The sequence below is a fragment of the Mchenga conophoros genome, linkage group LG3, assembly GCF_057382185.1.
Source record: "Mchenga conophoros isolate Kocher_MC1m ecotype Shallow Benthic linkage group LG3, M_conophoros_male_GT1.1, whole genome shotgun sequence".
NCBI lineage: Eukaryota > Metazoa > Chordata > Actinopteri > Cichliformes > Cichlidae > Mchenga > Mchenga conophoros.
In genome coordinates this window covers 36,130,716-36,146,613 of record NC_140528.1, presented here as the reverse complement: position 1 = coordinate 36,146,613, position 15,898 = coordinate 36,130,716, and the positions used below count along the sequence as shown (strand labels likewise).

At 41.7% G+C, this 15,898-nt stretch overlaps 1 protein-coding gene across 2 annotated transcripts in view; it reads right to left on the bottom strand.

The window, feature by feature from the left end:
- Positions 1-11,257, bottom strand: part of LOC146578418 (protein NLRC3-like) — a 44,656-nt gene extending 33,399 nt beyond the window's left edge. Inside the window, exons 1-3 of one of the 2 annotated variants that reach the window (XM_085258856.1) lie at positions 11,210-11,257; positions 2,518-2,649; positions 2,332-2,433 (exon numbers count right to left, since the gene is read on the bottom strand). In XM_085258856.1, coding sequence (XP_085114982.1) covers positions 2,332-2,433; positions 2,518-2,606 — 191 coding nt within the window. In that variant the 5' untranslated portion in view covers positions 2,607-2,649; positions 11,210-11,257. Of the gene's footprint in view, positions 1-2,331; positions 2,434-2,517; positions 2,650-5,213; positions 5,253-11,209 lie in introns of those variants that run through there. The other variant, XM_085258865.1, reaches the window with a different exon arrangement.
- Positions 11,258-15,898: the final 4,641 nt, after the last annotated feature.

The window sequence follows — 15,898 nt, the reverse complement described above, 5'->3', positions numbered from 1 at the left end:
TAATTCCACCTACTTCACATAGGGAAGCAGAAGAACATATCATATCAAGACAGCCCTGAGTAAATGTGGTTATCCCAGCTGGATATTTTTCAAAAATGAGAAGGAGCTTAAAGAAAGCTCCAGCCGATCCAGGAGAGAAGGACAACTGCTGCGTAAGAGAAAACCCGTAGTGATACTGTATTTGTCAGGAGTATCAGATCAGTTAAGATGCATTTACTGTATCTGATTTTTCCAATTTCTGTTGAAATCCTGTTTTTAAAAGTAGGCATTCAGAGGATGTTACTAAAAGTGGTGTTAATTCAGCTGCAAACTTTTTGACACCTTGTTGTCATGGCTGGGGCAGCAGTCGTGTGGTGTATTGAGAAAAGGATACAAAATGAAGGCTAGATGCAGGTGAGCGTTTATTTACAAAGGGTGAAAATAACAAAAGTGAGGGCAGAACTGAACATAAACCTAAACTGGGAAAAAAGAATAAACCTGGAACACGTAACATGGAGAAGAACACAAGCTGAGAACCGAGAGACACGGCGAAATACCAACTACGCAGAGTAACACGGAGGAACACAGACGACGCGACGAGGAGCACAGGCAGACACACACTATAAATACACACACCAGGTAATGAGGAAATGACACACAGGGGTGGACACAGCTGAAACTAATGGACATAACGAGACACAGACCTACAAAGTAAAACAGGAAAGACACAGACTGTTTTACAACACAAAACTCAGAGACATGAACAGAGTACAGAGGGAGACACAGGTAGGGATAATACACGACAACCAAACACAAAGAACTAATACAAAATCAGAATAAACTAGAAAATAATAACAATAAACTCAAAGCGCTGGGTCACAGACCCAGGACAATGACACATGTTAAATTTATAATAGAGTGTAACTTAAAAAATATGATGATGCAATTTCTACTTGGTGGAATGATATGGGAAGTCATGTAAACATGTATGTTTAGTTTATTTAGGTCGCTCAGTCATCTTGGGATAAATGTGAGATATCGCTTCATTTATTTATATGCTCAGTCCTGTCCCACATTTCCAACGACACAATTCCACAGATTCTATAAAACTCAGCCCAAACAAAAATATTATCTGTCTATTGCATATCTAGCAAGTTTACACTGGTCTATTACACTCTAATTTGTATGGTTGCAAGGTTAAAACAGAGCTTGAAAAAAAACCCATTCCCCTCCAATATGGACCATATTGGAGGGGAATGGGCTTATTTCGATGCCATGCGCATCAAAATAAAGAATTCTGTGCTTAAATAATGAATTGTAGAATAAATTCTGCATTTGTAAATTCATTTTTGAATTCCAATTTAATAATGTGATTTTCAAAATGCTTTTCAAAATGCTTTTTAAAATGGCGATTCCACTCCTCATTTCAAAATCCATTTCCCTTTGCTGTTTGCTCACAGATTAGCTCAGGAATTAACATTTGGATTAGCAGCTGGATTAGCAACTTCATTTGAAAAATCCTGCTGCAATGCAAATTAGCCACACCGGGAGATGTAAGGAGCTCTCGGATTGGTTGGACAGACACAAGCTGTCTGCCTAGATTTTTCTATGCTGCTGTTTGTGTTGATATCTTTGCCCTGCTAAGAAGCGTGTGTGCTTGTACAAAGACCTTGCTGCCTCGGGATTTACACTCGGCTCGACACGGATATGTGAAGAATGAAGGGACCCTGTAGTGAAAAGGAGAACTGAACCTCTGACTGTGCACCTCTTTACTCAGTCTGACCACCTATTGAAGGTAACGTGCTGACGTGGCTAATGCTAACATGACCGTACGTAGCCCCGTTAAGGTCATCTTAGCTTATGAAAATGTGTAATAACTCCGTGTAATAACGTGTTTTGTAAGCTGCTGTGCTCTTCACAAATAAAGCTGGAAGCAGCTCAGACTATTAGAAGCGGCACTGAGCCCCGTTACATTTATACAGTGTTAGAGCAATGGCTGCTACCTACAGCCTTTAAACTAGCGATTAAAATGCTGACAGTAAACTCATCAGTCCAGATGTTACCACATTTCTTTGTGATATTGAGAGTTAAAACAACTGAGACAGGCTGATTAAAATAACAGCTGTCAGTTCTCTCATTCCTTATATCAAGACTGGAGATCACACTACTGATTTCAGTTCATTTGATATGCGAGTGCACAGATTCATTCTCAACTGGACGTAAATGATGATCAAAAGTTGTATAATGAATTCCTCGCTTATTGAATATTTTTGACCAGGAAACAACATCAAGAATTTCATTTAAATCAGACACCAAACTGACATCAAAGAGTTCATGTTACTAACAGCTCACCTCTCTGCAACAGACGCCTGCTGGCCTTTAAAATATATGATTGCATCTTTAGACCCATCACTCTTACAGGACACAGAGCTGGGTGGAGGTCCGGGCTGGTTCCTGTGAATAATGATGGAGCAGTGATGTGAGTGCTGAGCTTTGACATGTAGAAGAGTCATGGACAGTTAGAGATGGTCATCTCACCTCTGAGCTTTGGTCTGGCTCTCATGTTCCCCACACAGAGTGGTTTTAGAGGGAGGGACTCCCTCCTCTCTGTCCTCACACTGATCCATGCTGCTCAATTCACATCCGCTCACACACACTTTCTACCTTCACCTGCAGAGGAAACACAAATCATTCATGTGCACATCAACTGAGAGCTGCAAAGGTCATGTTTGCTGTGTTGGACTAACATCCACTCAATCTGAGACGCAGCTTTCATCAGTTCACTACAAAAAGTGTCACACAGTCGAGTTCAGCCTCCAAATTCCTCTATTACTGTAGTTCAACAAAGCAGTAGGTCAAACATGGCTGCAGAAATGGCAGAGAGCAGCCTTACTTCAGTAACAATGCCCAGGACCAAGCTGACTGCTTCCAGAGTTCATACTCTTAGTATGAACTCTGGAAGCTAACTGTTACTTAGTTAGCTTAGCTGCTCTGCTAGCTAAGCTAACTAAGTAACAGTTAGTCTGACAGCAGTTACTATGGAACAAAGGCCAAGCCAAGGTCATATTCAGTGTGTTTAGTCTGATTCCAGGACTCTGATCACACACAGTGAAAGGAAATGGCGGACGCGCCCAGCCTCGTTGGTCCAGCTGCGAGTCTGGTACAGTGAACTATGTGAAAAAACCTAGGGTATAAAATGATATAAAGATTCCTAAACACTTCCGGTCGGAAGAAGTGAGCTGGTCATTAAATTCAGTATTATTCTCTGCTCTGTCTTACATCATATTCATCAGAAACAGAGGTGTGATGTATGATGTTAAGTGTTTTAAGTCACAGAAACAGTGTTCACGGAAGTTTCTACCACAAAACTAGAAAAACTGGTAATGGCATGCAGCATAGTTTCAGTTTGCAGCATACCTGAGCTTTGTGAAGCATCAACAGTAACAACATGCTATGTACCATGCATAATTGAAGGTAAACTGTACACTTTACAATTTAGACTTCAACTGAGATCATATATCAGATTTTCTTTATGTAAAATAAATGACTGCCTCACTTCCTGTTATGCTCAGTTCCATCAGTTTCTGTAACGCCTCAATCATCAGCTTTCAACAGAGCAATGTTTACCAGGACACTTCCTTGTGTCTGAGTGTCTGTGTGGGAACTTTAGCCAAGTTATTAAAACGTTATTTTACACTGTTTCTTTGGTTTTTAACACTATTCTTCTGTTTTTATTAATAAATGCTTTGGTCCTCTGTAGGTCCTCACCTCTGGTTACCAGCAGCACCACGAAGTCTCAGACTTGATCTTCTAACAAGTGTCAGATGATCTTGTCCAAAGTGGTTCAGATCTTAACTACTTAACATTTCCAAAAGACTGGACACAGACTCAGTTCACAGAGTGTCTGATATATTAAGGACTTTGATATGCCGGTTAGAGATAATCAGAACTGATTAATGTTCATTTGTGATTAGATGTGCTTCTTATGTGGTTTTGTGGATTAACAAAGATAGATGTAAACCTTTACATGAGTATATCGTCTCTAAAAGAGAAAATATTTATTTTTATTAAATAATGAACTGGCTACTGAGCACTCTCGGTCAGTTCATTATTCTGTAAAAAGAATGACTGGTCTGATCCAAGAAATAGAATTCAATAAGGAACATATATCAACTAACAACTTTTTCTTTTAAACAGTTTATCTGTGATTAATTAAAAAAAAAGATTAAACAAGTATCAGGGTTTGGTTCTGCAGTTTACACCTTGAAATTCTTTAGTTATCGAGGAAACTATATAAATGTGTTTGAGGCTTATTTTACTCATTAAAGTATGTTTAAAGTCAGGTATTGACTAAGAACGCTTCATTACAAAAAGAATTTGAACATGTATCAGTTTCATTATTCAACTCATCTAAATGTACCATTAGAGACAATAAATGTATATAGCATAAGATTGGCATTAGCTGTCAGAGGTTTGTGGCCAAAATCAGGACAACAAACTCAAGCGAGCCTTCGCTCAGACTGAAAACAGTTAAAAAGGAACAAAGTTCTAAGTGTTTAACAAAAAAATCAAAAGACTTCAATGAAGGGCAGCACACAGAGAAACACAAAAGACCATGCACTGACCAATAGTGATCAAAAGCTTCAAACAGTAAAAGAAAACTCAGACTCAAATCCACTGATCAAGGAAAGAAAAAAGAAACAAACAAACTGAATGACTCAAGTTGCATCCTCCACATGCAGATATTATTACCATTAGGTAATGTTCATGGTGTTTGTGAAAAAATCTATTTACTTCTGATTGGCTTTTTTAAGGAAACGCTGAGCTGGTGCTGCTTTGGTTTCTTTTGTTTCTTCCCCATCTGTTCAGTAAAATCTGAAATCTTAATCGACTGTCAAAAAAACGGATTTGTTTGTTTTCTTCTTGCAGTTTCCAGTTACAGGGAAGATCAGTAATCAATCAGAGATGACTGATTAGACGCATCAGACACTGATTAGTAAAGTTTTATACAGATTGATTTTATTTGTCACACTAACAATTGTTTCAGCGCAGAGATACTGACTGATAACCAGTGTGGATTCTGGCTGGTCAATAATCTATAATCATGTGGATTTGTCTTAAAACACAAGAGTGATCAATGTCTGTCCTGAAATAAGAGCTGAACATCAGGTCCAAACATCACAGAGCAGAAACAAACAGTCAAACTATTAAAGGAAGAAACAATGCAAACTTACATCTTTTTTCAAACGCACACACCAACAACAGGTTCCACTCCACACCTGGACATTAAAACTGACACAGGGGTGAGCTTCCTGGAAGGAGGTGGGATTCCACCTAAAGAGTGTGAGAGGGCCACACCTTCATGTGCTGATATACAAATATGTTGTCTGACTGCTCAGACTGACTCTGAGTCACAGCAAAGTTCATATGCTGACGTGTGAAGGCATGAAAACTTGTGAGGAATGGGGAACAGTAGGGATCTTAAATCATACAAGATGTCAGTGAGTGAGACGTTAGAACGAACGGACTTAAGATGACTCTAAGCAATCAAAGTTGATCTGAAACAGAAGATAAATCCAGTGATTCTTTGTAAAGTTCATCTGGTGCTCACATGAATCCTGTGATGAAAGATTTATTTCACTGAATGTTTCTTCAAAGCTCATTTCAACCTGTTGAAGTCATGAATGAAAGTGCAGACTGAGAGTGGATCACATGATGTTTAAGGTGTGTCATGTGACATGTTCCTGATATTATAACTGCTCAAACACTGATGAATATATTTGAAGAATTATTACTGATGTCCAGTGATGGGAATAATGGCGTGACTTTTTTCAGTAACGAGTAATTTAACTGTTACTATTCCTATCCTTATAACGCCCTTACCATTGCAAGAAAATGCGGTTTGACTGAGGAAGAATAAAGTAGTCGTGGTAAGCCAATCACACGACCGCTTTAAGATGACAAAGCAACAAGGTGATATATACCAGTTTTTAAATTGTATTGATAGGCTACGTAAAACTAGAGTCATGATAAACAATATACACGCCTGTTTTTCCTCAATAGTTTCGTCACGTTTACTGTCTAAGGACAGCGCAGCGAGACCTCTCTGCTTATGAGCAAAAAAAGAAAAAACAGCCCATTCGTGTTGGTGGAGAAATGCACCATGTCGACCAATCAAAAAATGATATGGCAACATGACATTTGGCTGTTTAGGAAGAGGGGGAAGTTTTAGGAGTGACGGCGAGAGAGAGAGAGAGAGAGAGAGAGAGAGAGAGAGAGAGACAGCAGAAAAAGAGAGAGAGAGAGAGAGAGTTTTGAGATGTGAGATTTGTGACGTTTAGCGTGTTTGGGGTTTGTAGTGTTAAGTGTTCAAATATTGAGGATGAAGTACACAACAACACCAAGTCCAGAGGGTTGGGTAAAACAATGATTTAATGAACACACGCGTGGGGAGATGAACACTGCAAAACCTCAGCTGTAGATCTCCGCCCAAAAATACACCAGCAGTTGTCTTTATAGCATCAGGGTATGTTTTCTGATGCCCCCTCTTGCGTCATTACATGCATAAGTTATAAAAACCACAAATGTTCTGTTAACGACTTGTGACAAATGAGAAAAGAACATTCTCCTTGTCTCCACGCCAGGTGCTTCCTGTTCATCTCCTGACTCTCTTTTTTTTTTTTTTTTTTTTTTGTTTTGCCTGTCCCGTTTGGCTCTTTTGCCATCAGAATTATTGTCTAAAGGCAAAGAAAGATGCCCAACGGTTTTACTTTACCAAATTGACCATCCCAGCCTTGCCGTAATGGTCCATTTGATTCACCTTTTATTGTTTATTTTATTTTCACTTGCTGAATACGGGACAGACTTGACTGGGGGAAAGAAGGGGAGAAAGAAAGAGAAAGAGCTGAGAAGAGGGACAGGGGAGAAGGGCAAAAAAACAAAAACCAACAGAATGGGCAGAAAAAGAAAAAAAATGCATATATCGATCACCTGGATCACCTGTTGAGAAAGAAAAAAGAAAACAAGCAGAAGAAAACAAGAGTAATAGAATAAACAACATCACAATGATATATGGGAATATGACAGTAAATACTAAATATTAAACATTATTGTGCAGCACATAAGATCAACAGAACACAGTGTGCTTTGAGGTAGGAGCCAAAAAGGGTGTAGTTTGTGGGTGTGATAACCCGTGTGTACACCTGTGAGCATGGACGCGCTTGTTTTGTTAAAAGGTTCCTTCATGTAATGATCTGCTAGAGGGTGTGGGGGGTCCACAGCCCCGTCCTCCAGGGCATGAAGCAGGTATGGAGGAGATCAAAACTCCAGACATCCAGAGGCCCCCAGAACACAAGAGACCAAGGAAGACCAACAGAGGGGCAGCCGCGCCACTGTCCCAGAAAGAGCTGAGGAGAGTCCCAGATGAGGGGTCACTCAGCAGCCGCGGAGCAGAAGCCAGGGGGAGTTGCAGTGACGCGCCCGCGAGCTCTGCCGGCAGCCAGCTGTGCCTGAGTGACCGAGCCCCAGGCCGAGAGGCCGGGGGCACCCCACCTCCGAAGTGGCCCGAGCGAGCCCCAGGATCCAGGCCCCGATAAGCGGCCGCCAAGGAGTGAGCCGGTGTGTACCTGGACGCCCATCCCCAGACACAAAGAACCACCAACGCACCGATGTCTGAGGGAGTCCGCCATTGGCAGGGGAAGTGGTGGTGGGGGGAGATAGGCCTCCAAACCTTGGAGGGCCTGAGATGTCCCCAGAGAGGTGGCGTCTGATACCCAACCTGACATATAGACACAGACATACAGGCACACACAGATAAAAACATCCATTCCCACCCTCATGCTCTCATATGCACTTACTCCACACTCAACCAACGTGGAGACAGACATAAAGAGACGCTGTACACACAATCACACTCCCAAAGCATACTCTACGAACCGGGTCTAGGTACCCTTGCCCCTGGAGGGGGGAACTGCACCCAGACCCAGGTGGGAGAGGCAGACCGCCCCGACTCCGCAGCAGCAGGGAGGCCCCACACTCCAGACCGCAGTCGGACGGCCAACTCCTCCTCCTAGCCCCCCCGCTCCAGCAGGCCCCAGATAACGGGGGTGAGAGAAGACTCCAAACCTCCCTCCACCTGCTCATTGTAGTGTTGATGCATGTGCATTCTAAGGTGCATTTAAAACCCAGGAGGGCATGGAGCTACCTGCCAGAGAGCAGCAGGTAAGCGCATAGTCCCTCCTGCTAGCCCTCAATGTCTACATGTATTTAAAATTGAGAGGTGGGCAACCACGCGAGGGGTGAGGTGTACACCCTGATGGTAACTTGGACTCCGTGTATCGTGCCCACCCCCAAGATCCTATATGTATGTGAGAGTGTGAGTAATGTGAATGTCTAAGTTGTGAGATAAAATTGAGGCAGAGGCAGCCAGAAGGGGACAGAGGGGGGGGGGGGGGGGGTAGCCTCCTCTGCACCCTGGTGACATACCCCTACTCCAAGGCCCTGCATGTGTGGGTGGTTGTGGTGGAGCGGGAAGAGGGAGGCAGCTGGAGATGGGGAGGGAAGGAAGGGAGGGGCAAGTGACCCCTCCCTGGGGCCAGCTCACCCGCTGACCCCAGTAGGCACCCCCATACTCCCGGTCTGGATGGGCCCCATCCAGACCGGGGCCCAGTGCAGCAGCGCCTCCCGGGCTCTGTGGGGCAGGGAGGCGCTGCTGAGACAGTCCACCCAACCCCACCACAGAGAAAACTGCACCCACCCCACCATCCACTCATCTTCCAGACTACATAAGACAATAGACGCCCAGGCTGAGATCTTCCTCCACCTCTCCTGTATCTCCCCCTTCTCCAGAGAGAGTTCCTGAAAAGCGGGAAGCTCCTGCAAGATGTGTCAATCTCCCCCACCAGTTGAAGAGCCCCCCCAGGTGGCTCGACGCACCGGTGGCACCCTGCGCCAGGGCTGGGCCCCCATGCACCCACCCGCCCACAACCCCGGCAACACACAAACCAGGACCCAAGCCCCCGAGGCCCGGCAAGGGCCCCAGCCCAGAGACGGAACGCCCCCAGAACCTCACGCCCATCCCGGACCCACCCAGGGGCAGACAGGCTACCAGGTCAGTAACCCACGTCCGTCAGCACAGACCCTCCCCTAGCCCCGCTGCACGCAGCCACGAGGAAACAGTCAGAAAAGAGCCCCCAACCGGACATGACCGCTACCCCGGATTGAGCCCCCTAAGGAAGATGCCTCCGGGGAACCCCCCGATGCCCTAAGCCTGTCCCTACCCCCACACCAATCACAACAGTGAAGGCGGGACCAAACTATGACCCCCCACCCCCACTAGGTGATGGAGCTGATCAAAGGAGCCCAGAGCAATTGATCTGATGTGGTGGCAGAGGCTGTATCAAGACTAATGTAATCTAATAGATAATTTCTATATTGGTTAGAATTAAGATTATTTTTATTTTTCCAGTTCATGAGGACAGTTTTCTTGGCTATGCATAGGGCAGTGAAAACCATATAGGCTATATTCTTTTCTGAAGTGACATTATCTATGCTGCCCAACAAACACACTAAGGGGGAAGTTGGAATGTTACATTTCAGACACTTTGATAAGTCTTCACATATCTCGCGCCAAAACTTCTGAACTGGTGGACAGAACCAAAGAGCATGGATATAATTGTCCGGTGAATTGGTTTGGCAGTGTGAGCAGTTGTTGGTAGACGTGAAGCCCATCTTGAACATCCGATGACCTGTATAGTGCACTCTATGTAATATTTTGTATTGAATTAATTGAAGACTGGGATTTCTAATTAGATGAAAGGTTTTTAAGCAAATCTGAGACCAGAAGTTTAGGTCTAAGTAAATATTTTCTAAAAAGTATGTTTTACCAACCGTTGTTGACTAGTTTCTCAAACATGTCAAAGGCTGGCATTGTCTCGCTTTGCCGAGCCTTTGCACATGCTCAGTGTGTCTCGGAAGTTCAGGTGCCTCTGAACTGAAATGAATTTGCTCATTTCAATTTTTTGTCTTTTTTTGTTTTTGAAAATAAATAGTTTTTGTTTAGTTTCTATTAGTTTCCATCTTTATTAATTATTATTGTATTTACAGTGTCAGAGGCTAGATTAAAGTACATTAATTCAGGTATTACAATTAAAATAAATCAGCTGCTCATCTGAAAAATACTTATATCTTTCAATACTTTAAAAAAATGTATATATTTATTACACAGAAGAAACTGTATAACATGGATTTTTATAAGCTGCAGCTACAGGAGACCAACTTTGTCCTGAGGAAAACTGTATATAGCAGCAACATGCACGTCAGTGTTTGTGTGTGCATGTTGTATTTGTCTGAGCAAAGCCCAGCAGAAAGTGATGGTTGGTTAAATCTGAGTACAAGTTTGGACTGTACATTCGGTTTACAGGGTGTGTCTTTGAACATCAAAGCTGTAACCATGTTTAACAAGAAATATAGAAGTACACTTTTACATCAACGGTTCACAGCTAGAGGCTTCATGTTTTTATTTATTAATCAAAAAGAATTTCTGTTTGTTGACAAGAGTTATTATCATATTATATTTTCTAATCTGGTTTTTCCTTATTTTGTTTATTTTATTTCAATTCAGTTTACTTTTTGTTAGTTTTAGTCTCAGTAGTCTGGTTTTGATCTCTAGTCATTTTTACTGTATTGAGGGCAAATTTCAGAGGCAAGACAGATCAGATATTACAATAAAACCACATAACTCTTTGAAAGCAGGTGGTACAAAACCCTAATGTATAAACACGACATGAAATGAAACTGGAAACTACCTACTACTGGTTATTAGCTGTATTGTTGTTGATAGAAAAGGGTCCACATCACAAAATCCACAAATCCAAAAGGAGATCAAAACAACAAACATCCCCAACAGGCAGAAAACATGATGAACTAGCTATTCTGTTGCTGTCACTCCCAGAATATGATCACACATGCTCTTCACAGTTACAGCTGTGAGTCTATCAGAATTAACTAGGGAGCAGCAGGTTTCTACTAAAACTAAGCTGAAATTAGCCAGCAAAAGATTACAGACTGGTTCAGTAAAAACACAACAGTTGCGTTCACAGAAAAAAACCACACAGTTTCTGTTTTGAAACAATTCAAATAGTCATTCGATGACTTTTTTTAAAAATAAAATGTTTGTCTCCTCTCATCAATAATCTATAATAAGTCAAATGAAGAAAGAAGGGAAACTTACAATTTCTTTAAACTCTACCGAGTAGAATTTCGTCTCCACACCCGGACTTGTCAATGTGTTCTTGTCTCAACTCGCGTTGAGTTTCTCCAAATCCTCTTCAGCCATGGTGTTTATTCAGTTTTCTAGTTTTACTTTCTCCACCCATTTGATGCATCGCATTATGAAATACCACACAAGCAGAGACAAGTCACATATCATCAACGCAGCACAGTGTGAAAAACAAAGAATGACTAATTTCACCTTTTGTGAATCTTTTGTACTTCTCAAAACATTTCCTATCGTTTGATTGACACAGCCTCTGGCTGTAGCCTGCTTTAGGCCTCCTGAGAACTCTGAGTATCCTGTGCAGCTGAGTGCTAGACTTTGATTATGATTTACTATGAATTTTACACTAACTGCAGAAATAAGTAATAATAAAAATCTTCATAATCTGTGGGCCCAATGTGGGTTCCATGTATCCCATGTATACTGTAAGTATTAAGACGTTATCACCTACCACCTTCTGGTGTTGGCCAGATGGGCCGATGGCGCGATATGGCAGCCTCGCTTCTGTCAGTCTGCCCCAGGACAGCTGTGGCTACAACCGTAGCTGCCCCCACCAGTGTGTGAATGTGAGAGTGAATGAATAGTGGCATTGTTAAGCGCTTTGAGGGTCTCAAAAAGTGCTATATAAATGTAATCCATTATCATTATTATTATTATAGGATATTATGGTCGACAGTATCGAATGCTGCACTAAGGTCTAGCAGGACAAGCACAGAGATGAGTCCACTATCAGAGGCCATAAGAAGATCATTTGTAACCTTCACTAAAGCTGTTTCGGTGCTGTGATGAGCTCTGAAACCTGACTGAAACTCTTCAAATAAACCATTCCGTTACTTGTAACGCGTTACTGTAATCTGATTACTTTTTTCAAGTAACGAGTAAAGTAAGGGATTACTATTGCAAAATCGGTAATTAGATTACCGTTACTTTCCCGTAGGAACGCTGCGTTACTGCGTTACTAAAACCGTGATTTTTTTGCGAGAATGTCTCATGACAGTGACATAAGCAAGTGCGCCGTTAGTGACAACAGCTGTGTGCAGATCAACAGTGGATCATGTATCGATTGTGGGAGAGAGTATGAGCGTGCAGCGTTTAAAGCGTGGAAGTACTGACCTTATATCGAGTTTGATTCCATAAGAAGTGACAAAAACATTAGCGTCCGTTGTGCGTGGGAAGAAAACTTTTTACAGCGAAAAAAACCCCTAAACTTCCAAGCAAGCACCGAGTGCGCAACGACGTAATGGGAAGTTCACAGAGAAACTCGCGGATTCTTCATCTGACCGCAGCACACCTGCACCAGGGTAAACCTCCGCCTTCCCTGCTCCTGCTTTAGGCTACAGGTGAAAATAGAGCAAAAGGACCGCTGAGTCTTTGACTTTCTGCTGTGTTTTACTTGCATCTATTGGAAAGAGTGAGTGTAAACACAAAAAAACTTTTATTTTATGTGCTGGAATGTGCAGAAAATAGGTTTAAATGTTAAACTAATTTATTCAAGTCAGAAAATGTTGCATATAATTATATTTTTGCTTGATGCATAAAGTTAAAAGATTAAAACTGATAAAACAAGTTAAAAAAGAGACTTTTCCATTTGATTACATTTTGTATGATGGATTATGTAGAAAAAGTAGAATTGGGCTGAAAGATCTATCGCTTTATCACCTCTTCAGGTTGTAAATCGTGTTTTTAAAAAGTAACTAAGTAACTAAGTAATTAATTACTTTTGAAAATAAGTAATCAGTAAAGTAACGGGATTACTTTTTTGGGGGAGTAATCAGTAATTAGTTACTGATTACTTTTTTCAAGTAACTTGACCAACACTGGTCACGTGTAATTTGTCAACATTTTGTAAAGGTCAAATTGTGAGTGTTTTATGTTGTTTAATAATGTGCTTATTGTTTAATCTCTATGAGAACAATATACTGTGGAAATTGATTATTTTATGTTGTTTGTACAGTTCTCACGGCATCGTTGGTGGCACCTGTGTGCAATAAATGCCAGTAAAAATCAAGAACGCCTTGTGTCCGTTTTTCTGGAGGGAGTTACAGTTAATACACCTAGTACTTGTTACTATCGTGGTCCTCAGCAGATGGTACTACAGAGGTCCAGCATACACGATGGATCCTCACACGCAAACTTGTGAAGATCCTCTGACCTCCTTTTAGCCAGCACACAGATATTCACCCCCATTAGTTTGTGTTAACAAAGCAGCACCTCTGCACAGCAGCCTCATAAGTGAAGGTGTGTAAATGTGAAAACTCCTCCTCAGTTTGTGAAAACTGAGGAGTTTCAGCATGAAGAGAAACCAACTCAGTCCAAAACCAGAGGAAAAAATCATGTTTGTCACTTAAAACCTTTGGATCCTTTGACATGTACATAATCTCAGCCCGCCCTGGTTACACGAGCACAGCTCGTGTGTGTCTGTGTGTGGTTTTCCTGTGACACCAGGGCTGGAGAGTAAATGCTCTCTTCGTGTGCTCGTTCCCCGCTCCTTTGCCATGACTTCTCCTGCTGTCCATGGTGAATGTTTCTGCTCCCTTTGGTGTGTCAATATACAAACATGTTCAGTTCACTCCAACCGTTTCTACGATTCTACTGAAACAACAGACCCTGCAGTGAGTATAACTCAAACAAGCAGCAAACACACTTTCACTACACTGACTGAGTTTCTCACAAAAATCCAGCGTTGACTGAACCTTCGCAACGCTGTTAAGTAGCTCTCCCGATGAGTCTGTTCAGCAACAGGTGGGTGTGATTACTCCTCAGGTGTGGCTGGCTCCATGGTGGGAAAACTACGGATTATTGGCAGGATATTCTTGAGTTGTCTGATGACATGGAGCAGAGGGAGATTGAAGCCCCCTTGGCCACATCTGGCAAGAAGTGAGAGGCTCAACATCCAGTCTTAGACTTCAAATTTTTTCACTTATTTCAAGCAAAAATATCTTGTGTTAAGTGAAAAAATCTGTTAATGGAACAAGTGAAAATTTTCCAATCTAAAAACAAATGCCGATATTTTACTGAAATGTTACTCTTGAACTGATTTTGTCTTATTTTGTGTGTGATGAAATTATTGTGACTAGAAAAAAGTCAAATATACTTGGTAAGATTTTGTATTTTAGAAATTACACACAAAGCAGTAAGCTTGGTACTTGGCATCCAGGTGCGCTGTTTTTAAAAAAAAATATATATATATATATATATTTTTATAACCACAGGTTAGGTTTGTTTCCCTCTTCCAGATGTGTTTGACATTTTGTGTTTGTGTCCAGTTTGCGACATCATCAGGTTTAGATAAATTTTTTTTACAGATAAACAACAGCATCCCTCTGGCTGGACTCTAACCTGTGATTTAAATCAAAAGCTGACATTTTCCTTCTGACAGCACCAAGCAGCTGAATGTATGTTTGAGTTTACCTGCATACATGGTGTTCACCTGTTCAACACCTGCCTGCTCAGTAACATCATCTCACACAGAGGAACAAACAACAGGTTTATGTTTGAGGTGGTTGTCGTGGAGTCACCACTTTATTTCTTAATCACTGAAACATTGTTTTTCTGGATGAAATTCTCAGTCAGCTCATTTGTTGAGTTAAAGAGATAAACTTACACAACACTGACAAACTGTGTGTGTTCTCCATAACACCTGGTATTGATTACTGAATAATGTGATTGTCCAGTCTCAGACCATCAGCAGGTAATGTGGTCATGTTTTCTGATTCAGCAGCAGGTGTTAAACAGCTGACAGAGTTAACACCATGTTTGCAGGCGAACTGACGGACAAACTGACAAACCTGCAGAAGCAACATCTTTAGAACATGCAAACAGATCTAAGTGTCTTTGAAAACTCTTCAGCACAGGATTGCCTGTTGGGGGCTGAGATAAGACATTTTGAATCAATTAACAAAGTCTAGTCTTGGAAGCTACATTTTGTATTTAAAAATGATGTTTTCTATTCATTGGAAGGGGTTGATTTGGATCTATTAGTGTGCTGTGGATTTGGCCAATATGGTACGTTTCATTTGTACACAATATTACAGTTGCTGAATAAGCATAACAAAGTGCAGTTTAAGTAGTTTATAAGTGTTTGTCCCACGATCAAGGCTGGACTGGGACAAAAAATCGGCCTGGGCATTTTGACTAGAGACCGGCCCACCAGGATAAAGATTGGAAATGTGACGTCATTCAGGGGTAAAACCGCAAAGGATTCTGGGAACTTGTGGCAAGAGGTACTAGCGCACGCAGGCTTTCAATTGAACTCAGTTACACAGCGATAAAAAGAAACCCAAAAAATGGCAAGAAGCTGTTGTATTATTAACTGCAATAGCCGGTCGCATGACAGCCACGGGAAGCCGACGGGTAAAGAGATCGTTTTTTTTTTTATCAGATTACGTCATTGAAGAGAAATTTTTTAAGCCATGTTTCCGAAGTAAGAGCCGACGGATCGTCTGGATATACCAAATATAACGTCTCAGAACACTCCAGCTCACATGTTAGTCTGCTCCAAGCATTCCCACAAAGGTCAGAGTTTTGTAGTAGTTAATGTGTCATTTTTCTTAACATAATTGGTGATATAGTGGCGCTGTCACTTGGTGTTCGCTCACTCTGCTCAAACACAGTGGTGTTTCTGAGTAGCTTATTTGCTTAGCA